The sequence below is a fragment of the Echeneis naucrates genome, chromosome 22 (genome assembly GCF_900963305.1).
Source record: "Echeneis naucrates chromosome 22, fEcheNa1.1, whole genome shotgun sequence".
NCBI lineage: Eukaryota > Metazoa > Chordata > Actinopteri > Carangiformes > Echeneidae > Echeneis > Echeneis naucrates.
The window spans coordinates 12628470-12652687 of NC_042532.1; the positions used below are offsets into that span (position 1 = coordinate 12628470).

A 24218-nucleotide genomic window follows, 5' to 3' on the forward strand; every position below is an offset into this window, starting at 1 on the left:
GACAAAAGCTGCCGGAGTTTCAGTATAAAAGCCCGACAACTCAACGTATCAAAACTTTTTTTTTTTAAACAAAATTATATTCATCGAAACAAAAACCAGCCTACAAACGCGATTTTTGCATCTCCAAAATCTCCCACATTGAATAAATGTAGATAAGGCACACCTTATATAGTTTTACTGTGACAACCAAAGTACTCATCACACTGTTACTGTGACTTGAACCATTTTTAATTCCTTTCCATGCTTTTAATACAAATTCAAGGATCAACTGTACACATATGTACAAGACATGTTTTTAACCACATAAAACAAGCAAATCAAATATCTGCAAGACAACATATCACACCAAGTGGCAACATTCAAACTTACACTTAAAATAACCCTATCAAGCAGGATATTAAGACTTTGTTGAAGAATATGGGTTTGCTTTTACTTGTATTCATTTGTATGTGCAACTTGAAAATATGAGCAATGAACTTTTTTTTTGTGGCAGATTGGCCACAAAAAACACTTCAAACTGTTCTTAAATGGAAAAAAGCAGCGTTTTAAGACAGCAGCCTCTGTGAAGATTACACAATGTTGAACACAGCTCAAAATAAAAATGAAACTTTATAACAAATTTGGGTAAATAGTCCCATCTATCGTTAATTTGGGCAAATAACCCTTCAAGTCACTGAAAAGTGCTGTTTACACTGTTTACACAAAGTTTACAGAACTTTACACAGCTGTAACACATTCAGTTTCTATTATAGTGCTCTCATCTTTGCATGAAATGGTACATATTAGGAATATTTACAGTAAATAAACATCCACATACAGTACATATTACATAAATTAAGGGTCATTAGACATAAGTGTTTGTCAACACCAAATAGGCTAAGCAAATAAAACCGCATAACTTAATCTCGCCAATGTAAACAGCTGTTTGAGAATGTAGCAAATATTTGCACCTCATGAGACAACAGCATATTTCTTCATGGACTTATACTAAAATTCCATTGTCTATTCTACAACTTGACGAAATCCATGTCAACACAATATGGGGCTCATTAAGTCATCATTCTTCGTAAATCCCTTTTACTAAACACACAGTTGGACTATGCTGATAACCATGAAGGCACTGTGAGGGTACTGGTGAGCTGACACAAGTTGAATCACAGTCGCTCAAACTGCCACATGATGAGCAGACTTTTAACTACGCCAGGGCTGTAATGTACAGTTGAGATGTTCCACTTCAAAATGTATCCAAAGCATTGATAAGATTTTTGCCTCTGCACATCATGTTCCAGGTACAGTATGGCAATGAGAATTACTCCTCGCCCTGTCTCCATTTCTGGGACTCCTCCTGGCGAGCATCAGGGTGAATCTGGTTCCTCATCCCTCCCAAAACATTGGAGGTGGCTTCAGTGGCCATAATGAGTGGCTTTACCACTGCTGGTGGTAGCTGTCGAAGAACGCCACCCACTGCCCCCGTCATCCCACGCTGTTCATGCTCCCGGGTTGCTGTGTCATAGATGGTCAGCGCAGTGTCTGTGATACCCTGTAGATGGAAACACCATTTCATCATACGTACATAAACAATAGCTCATTTGCACGAATGTCAATATTATCTAATCCAGAGGAAATGGCTCATTTAAGGTTGCTTACCTCTTTTACCACAGTATAGGCTTTGGCTACACCTTCTCTCAAGTCCACAGGCTGATGAGCCAGCCCATAGTGGGTGAACCGTTTTATCCTCTTTGTGTCTTTCTCATCAGGCACTGGAGACACCATGTCATACGCTGTCTCTGCTGCTGCCTGAAAATCCGACAGAGCCATGTATTAGTTTGATGCTTCAAAGTGGCAGCACTGAACAGGCTTTTTGGGGACCGTGGAGGGGCCGGTTTACCTGTATAGTCCGCACCATCCTGTTGGTGAGCTCCAGAGCAGCCATAGCAGTGGAGGTTCCAAACGAGGCAGTGCCACGTTGAAATCCGCGGACAATTCGACCATCTTTCCTGTACTGCTCAATTGGGAGCCAGACCAAATCCCTGAATCCCTGAACTGAACATAACATTCATTATAAGAATAGGGAAATACAGTACTGAGTAGAGCTTCAGAAATATGGTAGCAGGAAGAGAAGGAAAGTTCCCAAATAATGCAAAGGAAGGGCAATCTCACAATGTTACTGGTTTGCCTTATTTTTTCATTTATTTATTTATTGGTATTTATAAAACCCATCAATGTGTATCCTAAAATATAAATGCGTTGTACTCACCTAGCTGTACCAGGGAGTGAATAGGCCCTACACCTCCCAGCAGACCCGGTAGCTGGTTCTTCTTTATGTCACTAAGCCACTCATTTATTGCATAGGAAAACAACTTATCCATACCCAATAATCTGAAATTCAAACCAGTATTAGTATATTGGGAAAACAATTTTCTCTTTCTGAACAGTAGCAAAGCAAATGTGGTAGTAAACAACAATAAAGTCTCATGATATATGACTATAAAAATTACCCTTGTCTGTAGCACAAACGTCTCAGTTTCAGCTCTGAACAATTTAGTTGCGTCAACCCAATAATGATGCCTGCAAATGTTCCCTGAAAAAAATCAATTGTTAGGATATTCATGCAGTACTAATAACATAATTTGGAAACAATTGTGCACTAATGCCATGTACCTGCTCCATTGAAACATGTTTGCCATGGTAATCCAAGCGAATTGGAACCTCAGAGGTAAATCGAAATTCCCTGTTAGGAAAACAAAATGGTACTAAAAACAGAAATCATATTTGATTATTTCCCCCTCCAGGAGATTTAATTTTTTAAAAGTTTTTTTAAACATTGACCTAAAGAAGATTGGTTGGTCAGTGAAAGCTGGAGCAGAAGCTTCATTAGTCACTTCTTCTCTGCCAGATGCGGAGAAACTGTCGTGGCTCATACGTCTCTGAGCAGGCACTGAGATGATTGGAGCTGGGTCCTGGCTGCTACCAACATGTTTGGAGAAACTGCAGGAGATTTCAGGGGCAGCTACTTTCTTTGTGGAAACACAGACAGCTGCAAAACAGAACATAATCAGCTGCTTTTTGATGAAGAGGTTTACAACAAAGGCTGTCTGTGTGACTAATCTGTTGTACCTTCTTGTGCAGGTGGTGAGAAAAACTCAACTTCAGTGGTCAGACTAGTAAAGAAGTCCTTCAAGAAAAACAGTGCATCCTTCAAAGAAAAAAAAGGTCTGTGACTTGACTTAAAGTGTTGAGTTTCCTAAAACGTTGAAACACTGGAAAAGGCTCTGAATCAAGTACTTTACCTGGTCGATATTGAGACGAAGAGGCATCAGGGAAACACGCAGACAGCACTCCTGAGGAGCCTGTCCTGACTCCGGACACATGTGCAGTGCCTTAACTGTCAGCTAACCGCAAAAACAAAGAACAAGTTACACCAGGCCAGAACATAAAGACAGTATAAATTTGAGCATTCAGCCATTCTCACCATGTTAGAATGGGCTTTGCGGGGCATTTCTTTACTAGAATACAGGTAAAGAAATTTATTCATCTGTGATGTAGCCAGTCTGTCTCGAATCTCCAAGTCCTGCACAATAAACACCTGCCGGGAGACTGGCTGGTCCACTGCTGACCCAGAAGCCACCTGGGCCTGTGGGTACACCTCATGTTGAAATCTCAACTGAGGTAAAAGAAATGGTGGTAAAGAGTGAAGTAATGGCCCAATGCATTTACATGATCTGTATGACAAACACAATAATTATTTTACTTTGCTGAGCTGGATTTCCATCAGGACATCAGGATTTCTTCCTTTTCCTCCTCCTGCCCTTCCTGATACCTTGGCCTGTCGGACTGGAGTTTGAGAGGGGGAGCTATAAGGTGTTGACCTGCGAAGGAGAGAAAAAAAAAAAGAAAAAAAAAGAAAAAAAAAAGAATAGAAATCAAATCAAACAAATTCATCAAAAATTTCTCTGCACAATTTAACAGCACATGACTCACCCCCGGCTTCTAGCAGGAGAGGCTGTGAAGGTTGCACTTCCAAAGTCTTTCCCACCATAAAGATGCCAGATGACAGAGATCTCCTTGATGAGGTAGCGCACCTCCGGGATGGGAAAGTTCACGGCTCCACGACTTGAATCACTTCCATCCACAGGCTGGCTGAAGTGGTCATCTTTGATTTGCACTGGGTCAGAAGTAAGCTGCTTCACCATTGGCTCCTGATCACGATCCTGAAATGGGTGATATAGAAAGTCATTAAAAAAAAAAGAGAGAAAAAAAGTCATCACTATAGTGCTGAGGAATAGTTCTGCGAATGAGTGTATCCAAACCTCTGCTCTGGAATTAGGTGTTTCCAGGATACAAAAGTCATCTGTCTCTTGGGCCAAGTTAGGGACAGGAGTAATGAGAGGAGAGTGGAGCATGGGGTAAGTAGGGCTCGAATCTTGGTTAAAATTGCCACTCTCATCTGGGAAGAGGAATAGGTCTGATCGAGGTGGGTCATGGTCATGATCCTGCTCCTCATGTGCACCTGCAGGTGAGGGAAATGTTAGAAAATCTGCCAAATGAAGGATGTACAACTTTTAGGAAATGTTTGTTGAATAAACTCCTCACCATTCTGCTGTGGGCCTGGTGTATGCTGTCCGTCAGTCTCCTCCATGGCTTCACTCATCAGATCCTGTAGCATCTGCAGCTCAGTCTCAGCAAGCAGGGACGTCTGCGATGTGGGTCGGCTAGGAAACTCCGCCTATATGGAAATATACTTAGACTCAGCATATAAACTAACAGGGTGTTGAAGTTGTATTCTGACTGTGCAATATTAGCTCATGAATGGTGTGCTGATGGATTTTCACTGCTGACCTTAGTTCTTTGTGTAGTGCTGCTGGCCTTGGCCTCTGGTTCTCCAGTGGGTAGTAAATCCCCATAGCTAGCTACATACTGGATAAGGTTCATCAGGGCGGCGCAGGAGTCTGAACATGTTCTTATATGAATCACATCACTAGAACAGCGCAGCTCAAATCTGGGCTCCGACTGTCACAAAAACAAACAAAACAAAAATAAAAAAGAGAGAGAGAGAAGAAGTGCATAGCATATGTAATCTGTGCTCCTGAGAGAAAGGATTGAAAATGTTGATGCCATGTAGATGGAACTCTTACCAGTTTTCCATCCACTCCTGGTTTGACAGCTGTAATCCTCAGCTCAAGTGTTCCCATGTCTACTACTTGCACATAATCTGCAACAGAAAACAAATGTGTTTAGCTCTATTAAGTGTTTGCAGTGCTGACCAGTTTATTCAAAACCAGTGATGTCCACTTACCACGAGCTAGATTAACTGAGACAGCATTACTCTTGTCTGAGAGAAACAGAGCCGCTTCGTCCAAAATGATCCTGCAAACAGCATCTTAAACTTAGCAAAGACATGTTTCTACCCTTAAGCATCCTTGGTTGTTGTATTAGCACTAAAACCAGAGACTATAGGCTGTTACGTACCTGAGTGTGGAAGAAGAGTGATCTAAAGAGACACTGCTGGAGATGCTGAAAGTCTCTACTATCAAAAGCGATCTGAGTGGCAGATGAAGGGGTCTGTCAAGAGAAACGTAAATATCACATGAGAGTAAATTCAAGAATAACACTTAGATTTGAAATAAGCTCGAGGTTTTCTTTACCTGTAATCTAGAGAGCAGCTCCATAGATGTAGATGTAGGGTGGTAACATATGTAGGAGGAGCGTAACCCAACACAGGCTCATCAGAAACATTCAGAAAGTCAACTATCTGTTGTACATAAATTGGCAATAAGATTAAAAGTGTCTGATTTTCAAATGATCTTTAAAGGTTTCATGTGAAGGTCAAAGGATAAAAGAGCTTTGTAAGAGCTAGTGAAGTGGTGGACCCATTTTGTTTTACCTGGTCATACCAGCCCAGACTGGGTGGAACAACTCTGTGCTGAAGCGTCGCTCCTCTTACTCCAACAGCAACCAGAAATTCCTGCATCAACATGTATCAAAGTCAATAGCAACCTAAAATCAAGCTGACTGATATACCTAACAACTTCTGCTTCATTGGATGTGGATATTGCACAAAATCTGTGTGAAAACAGAGGCTACGCTGGGTGTTGTTTTGCAAGTTCAGTTATTGTATATAAAATCAAGTCTGGGGATTTCTAACAAAAAAAAAAAAACAACAAACAAACAAAAACATGTTGACTTAGCAACTATTTTAATACTCACGTTAGAGCACTGTGGTTAGAACAGGGTCAATGTTTGGTGTGGAGGGTAGAACCAGAAAAAAAAACCAAAACAAAACAAAAAAAAAAAAAACATACATTTTGACTATATCCCCATCTACAGGGCGAATGTGGCTATGAAAGGGTTTGAGATTGAGACTTAAAGTAATGATTCATACATTTTATGAACACAGATCATGATGAGAGGTGACCATGTAAAAGCAGTTCAGTTTCCTACCTTGACATTGCGTTCTGCATTCTGTGATGAGATTTTGACAGCGACAGACACCATGCTGCGGGCCTCCAGTCCAATCCCCTCTGACGGTGTTGAGGATCTCTCGGGAGGTGTCTCTGTTTGGTAGATAGTTGGCTCTAGCCAGTGGGGATGTGCCCTCGACGGCAACTTGATGTCTGCGACAGAGGTGCCTCCATCCATAAGTCCTGAGCACATTAACAGTGTGAGACATCAGTGAAAGATGAATGATAGATCATGAATAACTGCAGAGATTTACTGTGGATACAGAACAGGTGCGCTCTCTATGTCTTTGCATCACAACATAAACAACATAAATTTATAGTTAATCAGTGCAGTTTGTTTACCTTGGTGGTACATGCAAATGCTGCTGGTGTGGAAGCAGATGTAGTGCTGGTCTTTATAGCCTTCATATTGCGTTACACTGAAGAGCACAGTGTTTTTTACCTCCATCCAAAACTCGCCGTGTTTGTTTTTCAGTACAGTTTTATCCTCCTTCTGGAAAATAAACAGGTGTAAACTAAACCCCCCTGTCTGATTAAGTCTACGTAAAGTATACCATAATAAATCTGTATTTCATAAAGAGTGGAAGATTACTTTTGCATTAGTTTGTAGAGCCACCAGGCCATGGTTAACACTGAGGATAACTGAGAAAAGACTTTGGGAGTTCTTGCTTTGGGTTTTGGGCTTTTTCTTTTTGCGAGATCTGAGGCCTAGATCAGAGGCTGGAGAGTAATAGTGCATGTTCTCTTCCTCTGAGCCACTGGTCTCCTCTGAAACACACAGCATGTATAAGAAGTGATTAAAGCTGCTGGCTTTTTAAAGTGCTCTTATAGCAAACATTTTTACCACAACATTTAAAGCGTGCTAAATAATGTGTTTTTGCTGCCTCACCGTCAGGTCCTGTAGAGCGAAACTGGCTGAAGTTGTCTTTGGAGTAAGTGTTGATCAACTGACTAGCAACAGATAGGCCAACTCCATATGGCATGCTCTCCACAGTCTCCACTGGAGATGGTGCAGTGGGCTCCCACAGCAACAGGTCATTGTTTATCCTTAATTATTATGAACATTGATTTTAGATGTAATCATGTCTACAATGAGTATGACAACTAAATATTGTGAGTGGCATCCAGAATGTTAATATAATGTAAGTTCCATACCTGTTGTGAAGTTTTTCATAAAATGACTTGCTTGGTAATGCTAATTGCACGTTGGGGAAACACAACTCAAGGATGAAGCGGGAGTTGTTCATGGTTTTTTCCTGGAACTCTGTCATCTCAGCAACATCCCCAGGAATGACCATCTGGATTAAAAATAAACAAACACCGAGTAATCACCACATGTTCCGTCAACAGGTTAGGAATGCAAAGCAATGCTCATATTGCTTTTTGCATAATGGTGCATCTGCTGGATATTTTGTCTTGCTCCTGAATGCAAATTCATGCAATTCCTGCACCTGCACAAAGTCCACCTGCTTTGCACAAATCCCATCATTAATGCTACAACGCCAAATCCTTAATTAACCAAATTTTAAAAGAAATATAAGGGAATACATTTTCAGCTGCATAGCAAATGAGTCTTTTCTTACCTTTTATGCATGTGCCTGTGTATGCCTTCATAAAATGCAAGCTTATAATGCTCCATTTTATTTTGATCTTAAAGACGATTTCTTTATAACTTCTAAGCCAATACATCTAGCAGATAGCTCCACTGAATTCACTTAATGTGTGAAAGGAAAAACACAATAAGACAACATTGGGTTTATTTTTTGTTTTTTTACATTTTTCATTAATGTTGCCCATCAACCACGACCCACCTCTTCATTCTCGTACATAACCCTACGTGAAGAAAAAGGTGACGGCTCTGGCTTCCCAAAGTCACAAACATCCTTCAGTGAATGAGCAGCACCTTCTTCCTCTTCCTCCTCAAGAGAATGATCCTCAGCCCCCTCATCATCTTCAGCTGTGACACGCTCAAGGATTGAGTGGACTGCAGTGGGGTTCATCTTCAGTACAACCCTGCTCAGAGAAAATTAAAATCAATGACATACTCCTGTACTCCTATATGGACCAGGTCAGTTTGATGCTAATAAAAAGTTACCTTGGCCAGTCAAACTTTACACTTTCAGATGTTGTCATATCACCATCCATGGTGTGAGACACTCTGAGGAACTGTGCAGCTGGTTGATCTGGCTCCTCTTGGAACTTCCCTTTCGAAATGAAGAAAAGAAAAATATAAATTAGAGATCGCCCATTAAAAACCATTGAACTGTAGTTTGGAAACTTTTTAGTTAAAATACCAATAACATCTCTAAAGGTGAGCTCCATCTTGGTTTGATTAGGAGAGCTGCCACCCATGAACTCCGTTTTTACTTCCAGGTCTTCTAGCTCCAGATAGAGCACTTCCTTCTGCAGGGACTTCTTGAACCAGGGGCCCCTTTCCTGATCTGAGCGCAAGTCAGGGATGGGGAAACGGACTACAAGACCCAGCACTGGAGCATTGACAGTCAGTGATACATGACAGTTGGTTGGAGTGTGACTGTCATCAAGGAAAACCTCTGTAAAAGCCTTGTGCTGTGAAATGATTGCAGACACAATGATGTAGATTATATACAATATTGTATAGTCTCTAAATATGCAACTGATTCGCCTTAATCTTAGTTTCATACACTGATGATAGGACAGTTATTTTTACACTAGTTTTTTTTTTTTTTATACAGTTCTAAAAATGAATTCATCTTAATAGTTCAGGGAAAGATCTTACCAAGCTGACATGTTTATTATAGGAGGTATACATATGAGAGGCCATCATCTCTGTTGTGGCCAGCTGCTGGGGTTGTAGAAGAGAGTTGAGACGGTCTACAATGCTAATGTCAATCTCAGAGCGCAAGGGGCCAAGCTCAACCTGGATCTCTGCTTTCCTGGGAATAGTGCTGAGGCGAACCTGGCCGCCCTGCTCAGAGAAGGAAAGCCCAGATTGAGTACATGCCGGGCAAGAAAGTCACAAAATAGTAAAGAAAATGTTTATAAAAATGCTGGTGTTGTGGTTTTGTATTTGACCAACACATTTTGTTACCTGAGGGCCCCTGCGCTCAGCCTGTTTGTAAAGCAGGTGAAGGCAGGTGGTAAGCGGTGCATCAGCACTGGCTGTGGTATCAAATATCAGGAGCTGAGGTGTGACAAAGAAACTAGTGAGAAACACTCCAAATGCCATGCTAGCTGCAACTGACTTGTATCAAGTGTTGAACTAGTTGAAGCTCAGTGCAGTGCAAAATGTGTTTGGCTCAAGCTTGAAACTCTGACCTCAGTGTACTGAATGCCTCTTTGGGAGCCACCAGCAACAGTCGCAGAAGGAAAGAGACACTCAAGAAATTCCATCTGGTTAAGGGAGACGTCTGTGCTAAAAGTCCGCAAACTGGATCCCCGACAGTGCTCATAGTTCATCTTCAGACCCTGACTCACAAACCTGCAGGAACACGGACAGTACGCTCAAATCCCAGTCCTAAATACAATTTAACACTTGATCTGATCCAAAAAAAAAAAAAAAAAAAAGCATACCTGAGGTGATCATGGGGACAAGCCTGATTGAACACAGTCCGAGACTGAAGTAACGCAGCTGTAGCGAGCTGGCCTGGGCCCACCATGCTGAAGAAATGTGCAGCCATGGGACCGAGGGGACTGGGAGCAGCATCTGGTGGCGGTAATGGGTCAATGTGGAGCACACAGACTGCCAGGCTGCTCAGTGTCAGCCTTAACACCAGCTCTGGCCTTGATTCATCGCCATGTGTTTTGGATGGATGGGCTGATATAAAAAAAAACATTTGAAAATACATATTACATGCAAATACTTCATTTTAACTGTGGTAAAAACTCCTGGCCCACTGACAGATTAGACACACTGTATCTTAGACACACTGATATCACTGATTACCCCCGGAGAACAAAGAGGAGGAAATAAGCCGAATGAAAATGCTCAAATGTATTTCCTTCTATCAAAAGCATGACTGCAGTGGGACAAGTATGTATTAAGTATGTAAAAATATATTGTCATTTTGTGAGACTTACAGGTCTGTCTGAGTAGTTTTTGAGGGAGTTGTGAATCCCTTGACTGGACAGGTGTTTCGGTAGCCTGCTTCTCTCTTTGTCTTGGTACATCCATATAATCGTCCCACAGAGCCTGCTGACAGATATATTTTCAGATTACAAGAGAACAGCTCATCTGAAATATTTTCACCACATAAAATTCTCACAATCCAAAACACAGAATAAAAACATCTTTGTACTGTTGATAAGTGATCAACTGACCGAAAGCAAGACAGTCCAATGTGCCCAACAGCATTATATTGTGACTCAATTACTTAAGAACTCACAGCAGGGTTTCCAGAGGGAGATTCTCCTGGGGAGGCAGAGTAGTTGCTGTTAAGTGACAAATCCAAGTCTACAGTAGGGGGTTCCCCCAGTGGTGGCAGAGATGACAAACTGTGAGACATGTCCATGTCAGCCATGGAGAAGAACACGTCATCTGAATTAACCGAAAATTGAGAAAAAGGTGAATTTTGAATCAGATTGAAGCAAATATAAAATTACACTTTAGCGGCTTGGAGGGTTTGAGTCCAACCTCGACTTGAAACAGTTCTGGTGGTCTGGCTCTCAAAGAGTTCAGCGTCTGTTCCTGGCATACCAGTGTCCTTCTTCAAACACCGGTTAAGTTCCATATGGAGGCGATACTCATCTTCCTGCTGTATGGGTCGACTCTTTCTATCCTTAGCCCATTCCCGTGAAGCTTCACAGAAAAAAAAAAAAAACAACAAGAAACTGTCTCTTTACTTTGCAAAAATTGCTCACTAAGGGACATTTCTACCCTGTTTGATCCATGCCATCCATCAACAGATTGGTCCTTACTTCCACCAGAGAAAGCACCAAACAAGTCCAGAAGAAGATGAACTTGACGTGGAGACAGCAGGAAAATCAGAGTATCAATATGTCCGACAACATCGAGCTGAAAAGCAAAGCATGTCAGACAGCCGGTTTATTCACATTACAAGTGTGTAATTCTGAATATGTAATCAGGGAATTGTTTTGTTATATTGGAATCAAGATTTAAATTACCTTTGCTCCAGGCATAGCTAGGTTGTTTTTCAGAGTGAGGGATAACTCAATTCTACCATCAAGACTCCCAACTTGTACAGGTTCAAAGGGTGTAGTAGTGGATACAGGCTCTGTGAACTGGGGATGAGGTTCACATATAATTTTGGGATTCCAGCTTGGAGAGAGCTTTGGCTCAGTTTCCTGCAAAATAAGGGATAAACATATGTTTTAAAAGGCCATTAACTACTACTACTATTTTTTTTTTTTTACAATTTGCTACACCAACCGTTGGAGTAGGTGAAGATTTACATCCAGCTCGAGATACATCTGAAAACTCGTCCCAAAATACAGTGATGCCGTCCATCTGCAGGTTTTTATGTGCAAATGTGGTTGGCTGATGCACATTCACACTTGAACTTTCCTCACCTGTTTCATCGCAGTAAACAATCCTGGAAGTTGCCAGACAACACATTTCATTTGACAGGGATCTATAGTCCAATTCATCCACATCTGATTTACATTATTTGATATACACTACATTTTGTGGAAGTCTTTTAACATCTAGAGGATAATTCTACTTTTTATGCTTCTCCTAAGCATAAAGTTTTAATACCAGTTACTGATTTTTACCAGGATTCAATCATTTGGTTTTGCAAAAGGTCTTAATGTTAATTAACTTACTTGTTGATCCGTATCTCAAGGGCAATTCCAGTTTTAGAATTTTCCGGAATGTGTTCGACTCTGATAACAGTGTCCAAAAATGTCACTTTGACCCTTCTCAAAACTGTAAGAGAGAATATTTTGTTTATTCAATATGACAAAAAAACTACATAAGATGTTGGATGACATTATGATTTCATTACCCGTCTCTATCGTTTCTGCAAATTTCTCCAAACCCTCAAAAGGCTGAAAGCTCTCTCCAATATCGTCAGTGAGTTTCTGGCTCAGACATTCTTTAGCAAGCTGCATACTGCTTGTCATGAAACTAGACCAATACATGGGCTCAATGCCAGATGCTGAAAAAAAAACAAAAAAAACAAAAAACAAAAACAGCCACTTGTGACACATTAATCAGCTTTCCAGTAAAATTGAGTCCCAAATTCTTTCTATGCAACTCAATACCATACCCTTTTAATAGGGACATATGTTTTCAGGCGGACAGTGTTGTAGTGGCCTTACCTGCTCTTGGTCTGGGCCTGAGCACCATCTCCAAACCTTTGACCTCTAGGGCACAGTTCTCCTGCAGTAGGGCTGCCCATGGGACAGTCAGGGAAATTGTCTGGATGAACCCTGCAATTACTTCAAAAGGGGCATCTGCCGTCTCGAGGAGCTCATTCAGAGACTGGGAAATGATGATGACATGATGACACCCCTCTTAGTTCATCAGCTCTGTATTAAAACCAAATACATTCATCTGCTGTAATTTTGATGCAAAGGTAACATCACATACCCATTTATCCAAAGGCACTTGGGCAAGTGATCCTGTGCCTTGATAAAGGTCTAAGCTGAGCTGATCCATGCTTAGCTTCTCCTCCAAAAAGTTACCCAGGTACCGGTGCAGAAGGTATCTGCAGGCCCGCTTCTTGATGGACTCCGAAAATGGCCAAGGCATTTTAACAGGTCAAGACCAAACGGGTGATGAAAGAGATTTTGAAGCTCTGTGGTCGGAATGCTATAGCTACTCAAACAGCTAAAGTAATCACTGTGTCACAGTTGTGTCATCCTGTTGACTTAAACACATCAAGAACTCGTGAGTTCAAACATCCTTTAGAGGGTGTGATGGCACTCTGGGACAGGTGAGGAAATCGGTCCGGCTCCAGTTTGCTGCGCCTACAGAAAACACACACACATGGAGTGCCCTGTTTGTAATTTGACACTTGAAACAACACGAGAAGAAACCCATGATGTTTACACCACAGCCAAAAACGCTTTCGTTTAGGAACAATCCTGATTTAAAGTTGTCCTACATTACGTTTTTATATGAGCAATAGAAAATGCCCAGTATTGTTCTCAGCACTCATTTGCCCCCATTGTAGATCCAGTGCGGACGAGATGAATGCGCTTGCGAAATAGCCGCTAGCTTGCTGAAATCTTGCTAGTCATCAACTACTGTCAGATGTGTTTACTCCAACAGGACTGTCACAGTTAGGAGACGGCGGCAGCACCCCTGACTGTCGATTAAACAGAGGCATGTCACTCAGCTAACTAGCCGGCTGGCAAGTGCGAGGCTGCTGTCGAGCTACTGTCGGCAGAGTGGGGGGCGTTAGCATAGCCGGCTAACGACAGGCTAAGGTTGAACGATGGATGCTTGCTGGTTAAGCTAGCTAACCAAAAAGCCAACATTTCCCAGGTCACCAGTCATCGAACGACAGATGCACACAGACAAAAACAAGATATTATCTGTCCATTAGATATGCCGACATACATGGGTTTGTGAGCAGAGTTGAAGAGGTTAATCCAGCTCTTAAGTTACCTTCTCACTGAATTGTTTACAAACACTTTCATGACTCTGCACTGACTAAAGCCTGAGCAGCCGGTCTGTCGCACTGCCGTTGGGGGTATGGTTTCCGTCGTATCGATATATCGATACTCACACGCTACTCATTTGAATATAGATATAATTAATAAACGCGATATAAAAGCGCATGTGTCACTTCCCACTTTTATGTAAACGTACTCCCTGGTTTTGTGCAGAAATAGCACCCCTGTCAGCATAAAATTGAACTAGTCCATCCGTGTCACGTGACCAGAAGAGCGGCGACTCAGTTAGCTTTATCTATTAGTAGTCTGTTAACAACAACTCGGCACGTGTCTAAGAGGGAAAGGAGTTTGGTATGGAAAGTACTTTTTACGGGAAATAGGTATAACAAAGCAACAACACAAATAACCAGTTCAAACACCTGAAAACTACACACCCACCCCGATCAGGGGAAAAAAAAGCAAGAAGCAGAGAGGACTGCATCATCCGTAGATGGTGCAGGTCCTGCAGCGTCTCCATCCGTCCGACACAGGACTCCAGGAGAACGGTTTGATATCGGAAAAGTGGATCCAGGTATGGGGTCTGTGTCTGTGTGCCCCGAAATACAGAGACATTACGCTCTTTATGCGTTTTTCTATATTCGGCAGTGGAGTGTATTAAACTAAGTGAACTGTGCGCATTAAAGCTGTTAAATAGGTATAATTTAGCATGTGGTTTTTAAACAATACAAATGTCCAAACTCAAGATTCAGAAAGTCCAGTTTACATTAATACTCACTGACTAACAAAGTTTAATAACACTGCAACATGTTTGTGTCTTCGCAGTGTGAGATCTGACACAAGCTTCTTTGTGGTTTTTGTCACATGTTTAGCACAAATGAAAATCGTCTTCATGCTTCATGGCCTGCAATCATTAGCCAGCAGACTGCCCAAAGTATATTTATGCATTAAACAGACATGGCTAAATTTACATTTAAAGCTTATTTATTAAAAAATGGGTCATTGCCAGTGTGTCCAAGTCGAGCAGTGTTTTTTTTTTTTTTTTTTTTTTTTTTGGTCAGTCAGCATGCATTACAATAAAATGATAAAACAGATGTGTGGGACTGTGTAATGTAAGCTCAAGCAAAGATATTGGACCAACATTGATGGGATCATCATGTGTTTCTGGTTTTCTGTTGAATTGAAATGTATTATTTATTTAAATTTTAATGTATGCCAGAAGAATTGCTCATCTCTGTAGCACCTGCAAAACCTCACATCCTGTGACTAGAAATATCATGAGACTTGTAAAAGTGACAACGAACAGTCAGTTGTGGGATGAATAATGTTCTTATGTGCACGAAAAAGTTCCACAAAGGTGGGTGAAGGCTCAGGGGGAGGTGACCATTGACATCCAACAGTCATTTCAACTATTGTTTATATGACATACAGAAGGAACATCAGATATTTCATCTTCATCACATGTACAGTGAGCTGCAGAGGTTTTCAGTCGTGTTTCAAAGGTTACTTTTTCAGTGTTTCATTATTTAATCTTCCTTATCATGGGCTATTGCACTGGACTGTTGTTACACTAACAAACCATCGGGGGGGGTGTTTGAGTCAGGCCTGGGAGATTTGCTGGTCTCCTCTATTGATGTGCTGTTGAGTCATTACATGCACACACACAGCAGGAAATAGCGAAGTGTCTGGTTGTAGATTAGCTTCGCCAACATTTAATTATTTAAACGGGTAGGATTATATAAGTTATACTTCTTCCTACTCCTTTTTGCTCATGTAAACAGTTTGTATGTGATGCAGGTTACTGTTTTGTGTTGGTTTTTAATTCTTGCTGTTCACTTTTCTATTATTATTATATGTTTTTTGTTTGTTTTGTTGTTATTGTTGTTGTTGTTTATATGATTGAAATATTGGTATCAATCAATCAATTATGTTAGAAGCTGCATGTTAGAAGATTTTATTATTTTATCCAACTGTCTTCAGCAACTTTATACTTTGCAGTTGGTTTTAGTTCTTTACACACTGAGTAACTGAGTCACACCCTAGTTGCCTTCCAACTAATTCATATTACAAAATACGTAATTGGATAATGTAATATTTTTGTTTGCCCACTTCACCAAATAATAATCTTCTTACCGATTGCCAATTGCTGAGCAAGAATATGAGAATAATGATGATGTCTTACTACAAATGCACTTCATTAGAATCTGAAAGCCTGCTGAGAAAAGTCCGAACTGAGAAAGAAGAAAACCACAAGATAGTCATCACAGTCAAAGTTAACATGCTGACTTGACTTTAATGTTCCAACATCTTGGAGTCGCCATTGTGCTTTGTCATTGTTACCAGATCTCAAGCTTTCAAATCATAACAAGGATACTTTCTCTTCTGTTTCTATAGTTAGTAATTCAGTTGAAAATAACTTTTTATGATTAGCCGAATTAATAAATCTAGAAAATTTACAAGAAGGTCCTTTCACAGACTTTGAGGATATTTAAGGTTACAAGGAAGAAGAGAGAGAAATTTTTCTTTCTTTTTTTTTTTTTTTTTTTTTACATTTTCCATCAAGTATTATTAATTATTTTGCCATAATTATCAGAACCTTGTGTTGACTGCTCTGTATGGAAAGCTAATGTTTTGTTTGGAACATAATGTAAATGGTGAGATTGGGCAGAGGAGATGTGAACAGATTACACAGCCCCGCCATGACAGTCGATAATGACAGGAGACCTGAGACACCTCCACCATGTAACAAGTTAGGCACTAATGCAGATTTCACATTACTAATTCAGGACTGACTGCAGTTAGACTGTTATTAATGTTTCACCATGATGAGGGGCCATAAATGGAACATAATTTATCTGTAATCAGTCTTCACTATGGATTAATTTTAGATAGTTATGAATGTTTCTGTGAGCGGAGAAAATGGAAAGCCACTTGAACACAGTTTTAGCAGGGATCCAAAGTGACTTTGAGTGTTTCCAGTTTCCCTCTAAAAATCAGCATTTTAATTGTATATCATTTCACGTATCATTGTTTTGGTTGGTAAATGACGTTATAAGCTTTAAGCTACGGTAGTGTTCCTTCATGCACTGAAACAGCTCCCCAGTGCTGTCAAAGTGTCTTGCAGGGGGGTGAGAGTCATTCAACAACAATAATGAGAGCTTCACTCTCATCTTCTCACCCACCACCTCCAGTGAGTGAGGAGGGCATCTCAGGACAGAGCTTGTCTTCTTAATCAATTTGTCAAGTCTCTTCCTGTCTGACACTGAGATGCTGCTGCCCAAGCAGACAATTCAATAGGAAAGGGTAGATGCCACCACATATTCATAGAAGGTAGTAAGACATACCAACGACATGAATGTCAAGTGATTAAAGGGACACCTTCACTATTTTCTGATTGACCAGTTGTAGATGGATAAAATAACACAAGCATGGCCTTCAACTTTGCCAACCCAAATCAACGCAGCACACTGTTTTCATGTAGCATACCTGCTGTTATGAGAGAACTAGGTCGATATTTTATGTACATCAAAAGTCCCAAAATACAAACAGAGCAGGAATGTGAGGCCCAAAAAAAAAAAACAAAAACGTGTGGCATGTACAGATCTTGTAAAAATCACTTAGGATAAATAGTTTATTTAAATTTTTGACCATATATGGTCATGTATTAAGACTAGCTTTTTGAACCTTGTATAGCTATTTATCACTGTAACTGATCACTATAAGAAGCTTCCACTTGATATACTCTTTTATATATTAGAGTGTCTACAAAGGTTAAATAAAGCATGCATGCTGCTGTTGAGATTTGCTGGTGATAGGAAATGGTTATCCAATAACAAAACTAACAATAGAAATAGAGATAAGCTAAAACCATTCAAAATACAATTGGGGAAAAGTGGACTACAACATATTCATTTTGCAGCTATTTGGAGGAATTGAGGTGTTAAAATTGTCAGGCTGTGGTGATACATTCAAAATTATTTTAAGCTTTTTTTATTCTTACTTAAAGTTCTAATTTAAACCTTTCCCACAGCTAATGTGATCTACTGAAATTGCACGCAAGCATGCAGGAGGGGAAGGGGTTAGGGGTGTCAGAAACCACAGTGAAAACAGGCTCAAAAGCATTGTAGCACCACGTCTGGGGCTGATGCACATATATCATAAAACTATTTTGTTTGTATTCTTCTCGAAATGCCTGAAGGAGCTCAATCTCAGTATGAACGGCCACTGTTCCTGTCCTGTCTGCTGTCCTGCTGTCCTCTGTTAGCCAAGATGTTTTTGCAGACCCGTGGCCACACCACTGCTTTCTTCTTCCAGTGGTTAAAACCTCCACGGGGTGCCTGTGGCAGGCGCTTGTATGAGAATATTTAATTGAACGATGGGCAGAAATGCTGTGGCCAGATCTGGAAACTGACATTTTAATGACAGAAAGAACATTTGAAATGTCTCTGAAGTACAGTTTGATCTCCATCTTAGTTCTCAGGGTCTCAACAAGCTGGACAGGGAGGCTTTAAAGTCGTTCATGTAGACGCTTCATTGATCAGAACACCTCTCAGCTGCAGCTTCCTCACAAGGAATGTGCTACATGCACAAATGCACAAATGTGCATGTAGCAGATCTCTGCTTCACATACAGAATTTTATACCATATAAAATTGGTAGTTAACTTATTTTTGTTTTACTTATTCCAATTTTGTTCAGTTATCAGTGAAAGCTCAATGCAGCACACTTACTCTTACTTCCACACATATATTCAAAAAGACTGTGCTAAGAAAATAACCAGTTACACACATTGACACTGTGAATAGCTCATATTTTGTATTTCAACCTCAATGTACTATTGTACGATTTCTTTAAAAAAATTGAGCGACTCATTATGCTTTTGTGTTTGAGGAGCCATTTTGGTTGGCGGGTTGTTACATTGACTTTGGTGTCTCACTTGCACGTCAGTTTCCAATATCGACACCTTTAAGTGTTAAGTGTCAACCATTGGTGGCTGTGGTCAAATTTCTCTGAGTTGATCAGTGTTATTTTCCCACATCTTTCTCTGTTGTCATTCAGGGTTGCAGGATTTTCACAAATGCCTACAAATCTATTAAGTTTGTCCTGAGACAATATGGAAGCCCAAATATGTTAACTTTATAACGACGAGCCACGTTTAACCATGTCTTATGTAAAATACAAACTTTTTGGTTACAATCATTTTTGTGGTTTTTATTTGGCCATTTGCTGTGTGAAAATTATGACTAAACCAAAAACCATGACCCATATTGGACCGACTACAAATACCATGTCCTTCACAGATGTGCAAAGCAGCCTTCCTTCATGTGCTGAAACCAAAATGTGGTGTGCTTACCTCAGTCAGGCAGATCTAACACTCAGATATTAAAAATGAAGACTTCAGATCAGATTGAATAGTCTATAACACAGAGACTCTGGATATTAAGACACCTGTCAGTTACTCTGCACTGAAACATTTACTGTTAGAAAAATTTGTAAATTAAGCATTAGACATACCTGAAAAGTGTTCATGTCCTGACTGATCTCACTGTACTATAAGCATTTGGATATAGGCTGCAGAAAGTCTGGAAATCTTTTATAAGTGTTTTATTTACAGTATATGTAAAAAAAAAAAAAAAAAAAGAAAAGTAGAAAATCTACACTAACTGCTTTTTTTTTACCCCAAAAAATCACAAAAATGTGAACTTTGTTTCCATTTCATTACAACTGAATAAAAATATTGAAATATTTAATCTGCAATAGTAGAGCCCAGCAAATCCATTTTCGACATCCTAAAAGTGAGAAATAATATGGTCGAAAGGATGACACCTAGTGAAGTGCAATAGTTTGAATTTATTGAATCTTTTATCTGGCAAAATTTTCAAATTCAAGCATTCATTGAAATCTTCAATGGGCAGTAAAAAAGGACATAAAAGCTCGCTCAACACAAAGCAAACGTTACCATTAAAATAAAGCTGGAAAAGATCATAGAAAGTACTTGCAATTTTGAAATGTGTGGCCGTTCACTCACTACCAGAGAGAAGACCTGATTAATCTTTTTTTTACTTTTTTTTACTCATGCATACAACATCAGGGAAAATCATACATTTCATTGCTATTGTAAAAGATGATTTGTTGCAGATTCATTTTCCTGAAGAGAGATGAGAAACACAAAGAAAAATTGCTTAATTATTTGTGGTGTATGGAAAGTCAACTCATTCAAAGTTAATCAACACTAAAAACATTTAGTACAACATTATTATTGATGTAGTAATATTAAAGTGAAGTTTAATGTCAGGGATGAATTTGTTTAGATTATTGGGGGGCTTGATCCAGAACAACTTACCTGCAGGCTTTGGCGTTCACACAGATAGTCTTCACATCATCAGTGGTTGTGAGCTCTTCAATCAGCACCTCCAGGTTTTTTCTCACAAATCTTTCACATAGACTTTTTAAGAGGCCCATTTGACTGCAGACTGCTGTCAACTTCTTCTTCACGTACTGAAAGAGGGATAAGAAATGGACTATTCCCTCTTCCAAGATGTTCTATATCACCCTGTCAGTGTCCTTGATACTTACGTCTTCTGTGTTGTTTCGTTTAAGAGTTTTTTTCACCTTGTTTAAAGCCCACTGGCATGCCCAGCACAAGCCTGGAAGCTGCAAGTGAAGGTGAGTCTTGATTTTAATACTTTGTATGTGGAAAATATATTTCAAATGACTGTATTAGTGATTGTTTTGCATTTTATTTTCATTGACAAAAACATTTTTTTTGTTTTGTTTGTTTGTTTGTTTGGCCTTGTATAGAACAAATACTTTCCTTTGCATTTGTAGCGCCAGAACACTTATGGTGCAACAAAACACTGCACAAATAACAATATTGCAACACATTTCACACTTTGAGCAAGATTCTGCCATTTAGATTTTTTGCCATGTTGGGGTTTTGAACATATTTCAATTAATTGATCAGTCCTCGTTATTACTAACTAACTAACTTATGTAGTTGGGACTCCTGCCCCATACTTTTGTCACATTTTGTGTATATATATATGATTTAACAGTTCCATAAAATTGGAATTTCAAATAAAGCATATTACCTTGCGGGCTTCCTTGGAAATTTCCATTTCCACTTCCTCCTGATCATCAATTTTAATCTCAAGGCTCCTGCCATAGACTGCCCAGACTGTGAATGCACAAAAAACAGTTAAGTGCACTTATGACAAAGACAAAGGACAGAGAAAACATGGTGAAAGAAAAGCAAACCACTGATAGACACCTGAACATGTCACCAGGAAGGCAAAGAGAACCAGACGCATCTCCATTGCTAACAGGGAGCAGTGACCTCTCGTCTGTCTGACTCTTTCTGCCTGTGACCCGTCTTTTTATACACGGCAGAAATGAGACGTTACACGGCAGCAGAAATGTAACCCACAAATTTTCTGCACAGCGTCAAACTACTCAAGTGGTTTTGTGGAATTCACACAACTTACATTTACACCCACTTTCTTTGGACGATAATATTTTCCAGTCATGTATTTAAATTTTTTGTGGTGCATATAGTGGTGTGGGTTTTGTTTGTTTAGCATGTGGTTTGTTTCAATATGAGTCACAGCTTTGTGAAAAAAAATAAAGAAAGAGAAATAAATAGATAAGTTTGTGCACAGATTACAATATTTATTTATATGTTACCCACTACTAATATATTTTTCATAAACACAATCTAGTGGGAATTCTGATCATTAATGTTACAGCCTCCTGATAACTGAATTAAAAGGATTGAGTTCTTCATACATAGAATTAAAATACTCAGTTTGGGAACCTGAGTTCTGGAGGAGCAGTTCACTCCAGATATTTAATTTCTGTGGAACCACACAAGTTTTACTTAAATACTTAGATGACCAGCAGAGAACAGGAACAGAGCGATATAAATGGCAAGATTCATTGTTGCACATTCATCAGTCGTCACCGGTCTTGAGTTGTTTGTTCTACAGCTTTTTAAACAGTGCAGCTTCTGCAGCTTGGATCTCAGTATTGTCCATTAGCTGTTAATTTGCCACAAGAATTTTGCATGCAAAAGTAAAATAAAGATTTTTTTTTTTTATATTTCAATCTTATTTGACTTTCTTTTGACCAAACTCAAGATCCAGAATTAGTCCAGTTTACTTTAACATTCACTGACTAACAAAGTTTAATAACACTGCAACATGTTTGTGTCTTCGCAGTGTGAGATCTGACACAAGCTTCTTTGTGGTTTTTGTCACATGTTGAGCACAAATGAAAATCGTCTTCATGCTTCACGGCCTGCAACCATTTGCAATCATTAGCCAGCAGACTACCCAAAGTATATTTATGCATTAAAAAGACATGGCTAAATTTAAGGTTTACATTAAAAGCTTATTCATTTCTAAAAAAATAATTGGGTCAGTGCCAGTGTGTCCAAGTCGAGCAGTGTTTTTTTTTTTTTGGTCAGTCAGCATGCATTACAATAAGATGATAAAACAGATGTGTGGGCCTGTGTAATGTAAGCTCAAGCAAAGATATTGGACCAACATTGACGGGATCATCATGTGTTTCTGGTTTTCTGTTGAATTTAAATGTATTATTTATTTTAATTTTAATGTATGTGTTTCTTCCAGCAATGCCAGAAGAATTGCTCATCTCTGTAGCACCTGCAAAACCTCACATCCTGTGACTAGAAATATCATGAGACTTGTAAAAGTGACAACGAACAGTCAGTTGTGGGATGAATAATGTTCTTATGTGCACGAAAAAGTTCCACAAAGGTGGGTGAAGGCTCAGGGGGAGGTGACCATTGACATCCAACAGTCATTTCAACTATTTTTTATATGACATACGGAAGGAACATCAGATATTTCATCTTCATCACATGCACAGTGAGCTGCAGAGGTTTCAAAGGTTACTTTTTCAGTGTTTCATTATTTAATCTTCCTTATCATGGGCTATTGCACTGGACTGTTGTTACACTAACAAACCATCGGGGGGTGTTTGAGTCAGGCCTGGGAGATTTGCTGGTCTCTATCGATGTGCTGTTGAGTCATTAAGTTATACTTCTTCCTACTCCTTTTTGCTCATGTAAACAGTTTGTATGTGATGCAGGTTACTGTTTTGTGTTGGCTTTTAATTCTTGCTGTTCACTTTTCTATTATTATTATTATATGTTTTTTGTTTGTTTTGTTGTTGTTGTTCATATGATTGAAATATCGATATCAATAAATCAATTATGTTAGAAGCTGAATAACGAACCTGCAGAAAACTATGAATCCACAGCAAGACTGTCCATCGAACTTTGGACTGCCGGGCATGTCGGGTGTCTGTTCACATGACTGAGTAGAACCAGTCAGGGTGTATCCAGAAAGATGGGAGATCTATGAGATGAGTGGATCAGAAAATGGTATGGGCCAGTGGTCTTGTTTGTTTTTTTTAGTCTTAGTCGTGGACCAAGTGTATAGCAGATAACCCAAACTGTATGTCATTTACAGCAGGCGGCTACAGTGCAGGATGCCACAACAATCTCCACTCATGGTCCACTGACAAATGGTTTTCTCTCACTTTTGACTGTTAATCAGCAGCACAAATTTTCATAGTTGACACTGTTCTCAAGAATATTTGTGATGAATGTTTTCATTAAACTGGAGAGTCGGCATGTACTTTAGATACATAGAAAAACCAGTCGACAACATAATCAATAGAAACTGTCAGTAGTTGCATGTAAGTTTGTGTAAAGTGTAAAATATAGCATTCAGTATTTTTAAGAGGAAACTTAGACATGGCAACCTGTGACATATAAAATTTTTCGATGCAGATTTTATTATTTTATCCAACTTCGACAACTTTATGCTTTGCAGTTGGTTTTAGTTCTTTACACTCTGAGTAACTGAGTCACACCCTAGTTGTCTTCCAACTTATTCATATTACAAAATACATAATTGGATAATGTATCACTTTTTGTTTGCCCACTTCACCAAATAATAATCTTCTTACCGATTGCCAATTGCTGAGCACAGCAGTTAGAAGAACCAGGGTGGAAATATTTTGAAATGATTGTCGTGATGTAAGAATTAAATTGTGGGATATTAGATACAGTGAGACCCTGCATAAGAAAAGGAGTGTGAGACAACAAAAGAATAATCATAAGGATGGTTTTACTTATTGTGATGAAGAAGGAAGTTTAATCTTGTACATA

General features: G+C 39.5%; 2 protein-coding genes across 2 annotated transcripts; both read right to left on the reverse strand.

The window, feature by feature from the left end:
• Positions 1 to 221: 221 nt before the first annotated feature.
• On the reverse strand, positions 222 to 14209 carry atg2b (autophagy related 2B). The gene is made up of 43 exons (XM_029494015.1): positions 13969 to 14209; positions 12994 to 13373; positions 12723 to 12885; positions 12407 to 12559; positions 12225 to 12327; positions 11830 to 11992; positions 11565 to 11744; positions 11340 to 11454; positions 11074 to 11232; positions 10826 to 10977; positions 10521 to 10632; positions 10014 to 10257; positions 9759 to 9921; positions 9532 to 9624; positions 9220 to 9408; positions 8756 to 9029; positions 8557 to 8665; positions 8273 to 8474; positions 7617 to 7759; positions 7351 to 7508; positions 7054 to 7229; positions 6804 to 6954; positions 6442 to 6644; positions 5885 to 5965; positions 5646 to 5752; positions 5470 to 5562; positions 5297 to 5367; positions 5136 to 5212; positions 4840 to 5010; positions 4594 to 4726; positions 4311 to 4510; positions 3982 to 4211; positions 3752 to 3869; positions 3473 to 3664; positions 3291 to 3392; positions 3118 to 3196; positions 2830 to 3037; positions 2662 to 2731; positions 2499 to 2581; positions 2258 to 2379; positions 1889 to 2043; positions 1648 to 1797; positions 222 to 1540 (listed from the first exon to the last, which is right to left on the reverse strand). The coding sequence occupies exons 2-43, from the start codon at positions 13153 to 13155 to the stop codon at positions 1310 to 1312; spliced, it is 6240 nt and encodes a 2079-aa protein (XP_029349875.1). The 5' UTR covers positions 13156 to 13373; positions 13969 to 14209; the 3' UTR covers positions 222 to 1309.
• A 5874-nt stretch (positions 14210 to 20083) lies between these two features.
• Positions 20084 to 21356, reverse strand: gnly (granulysin). Its single transcript, XM_029494155.1, has 5 exons — positions 21291 to 21356; positions 21112 to 21197; positions 20597 to 20674; positions 20364 to 20518; positions 20084 to 20168 (listed from the first exon to the last, which is right to left on the reverse strand). Exons 1-5 carry the CDS (start codon positions 21334 to 21336, stop codon positions 20108 to 20110), a joined length of 426 nt encoding a protein of 141 aa, XP_029350015.1. The 5' UTR covers positions 21337 to 21356; the 3' UTR covers positions 20084 to 20107.
• Between the last annotated feature and the right edge of the window lie 2862 nt (positions 21357 to 24218).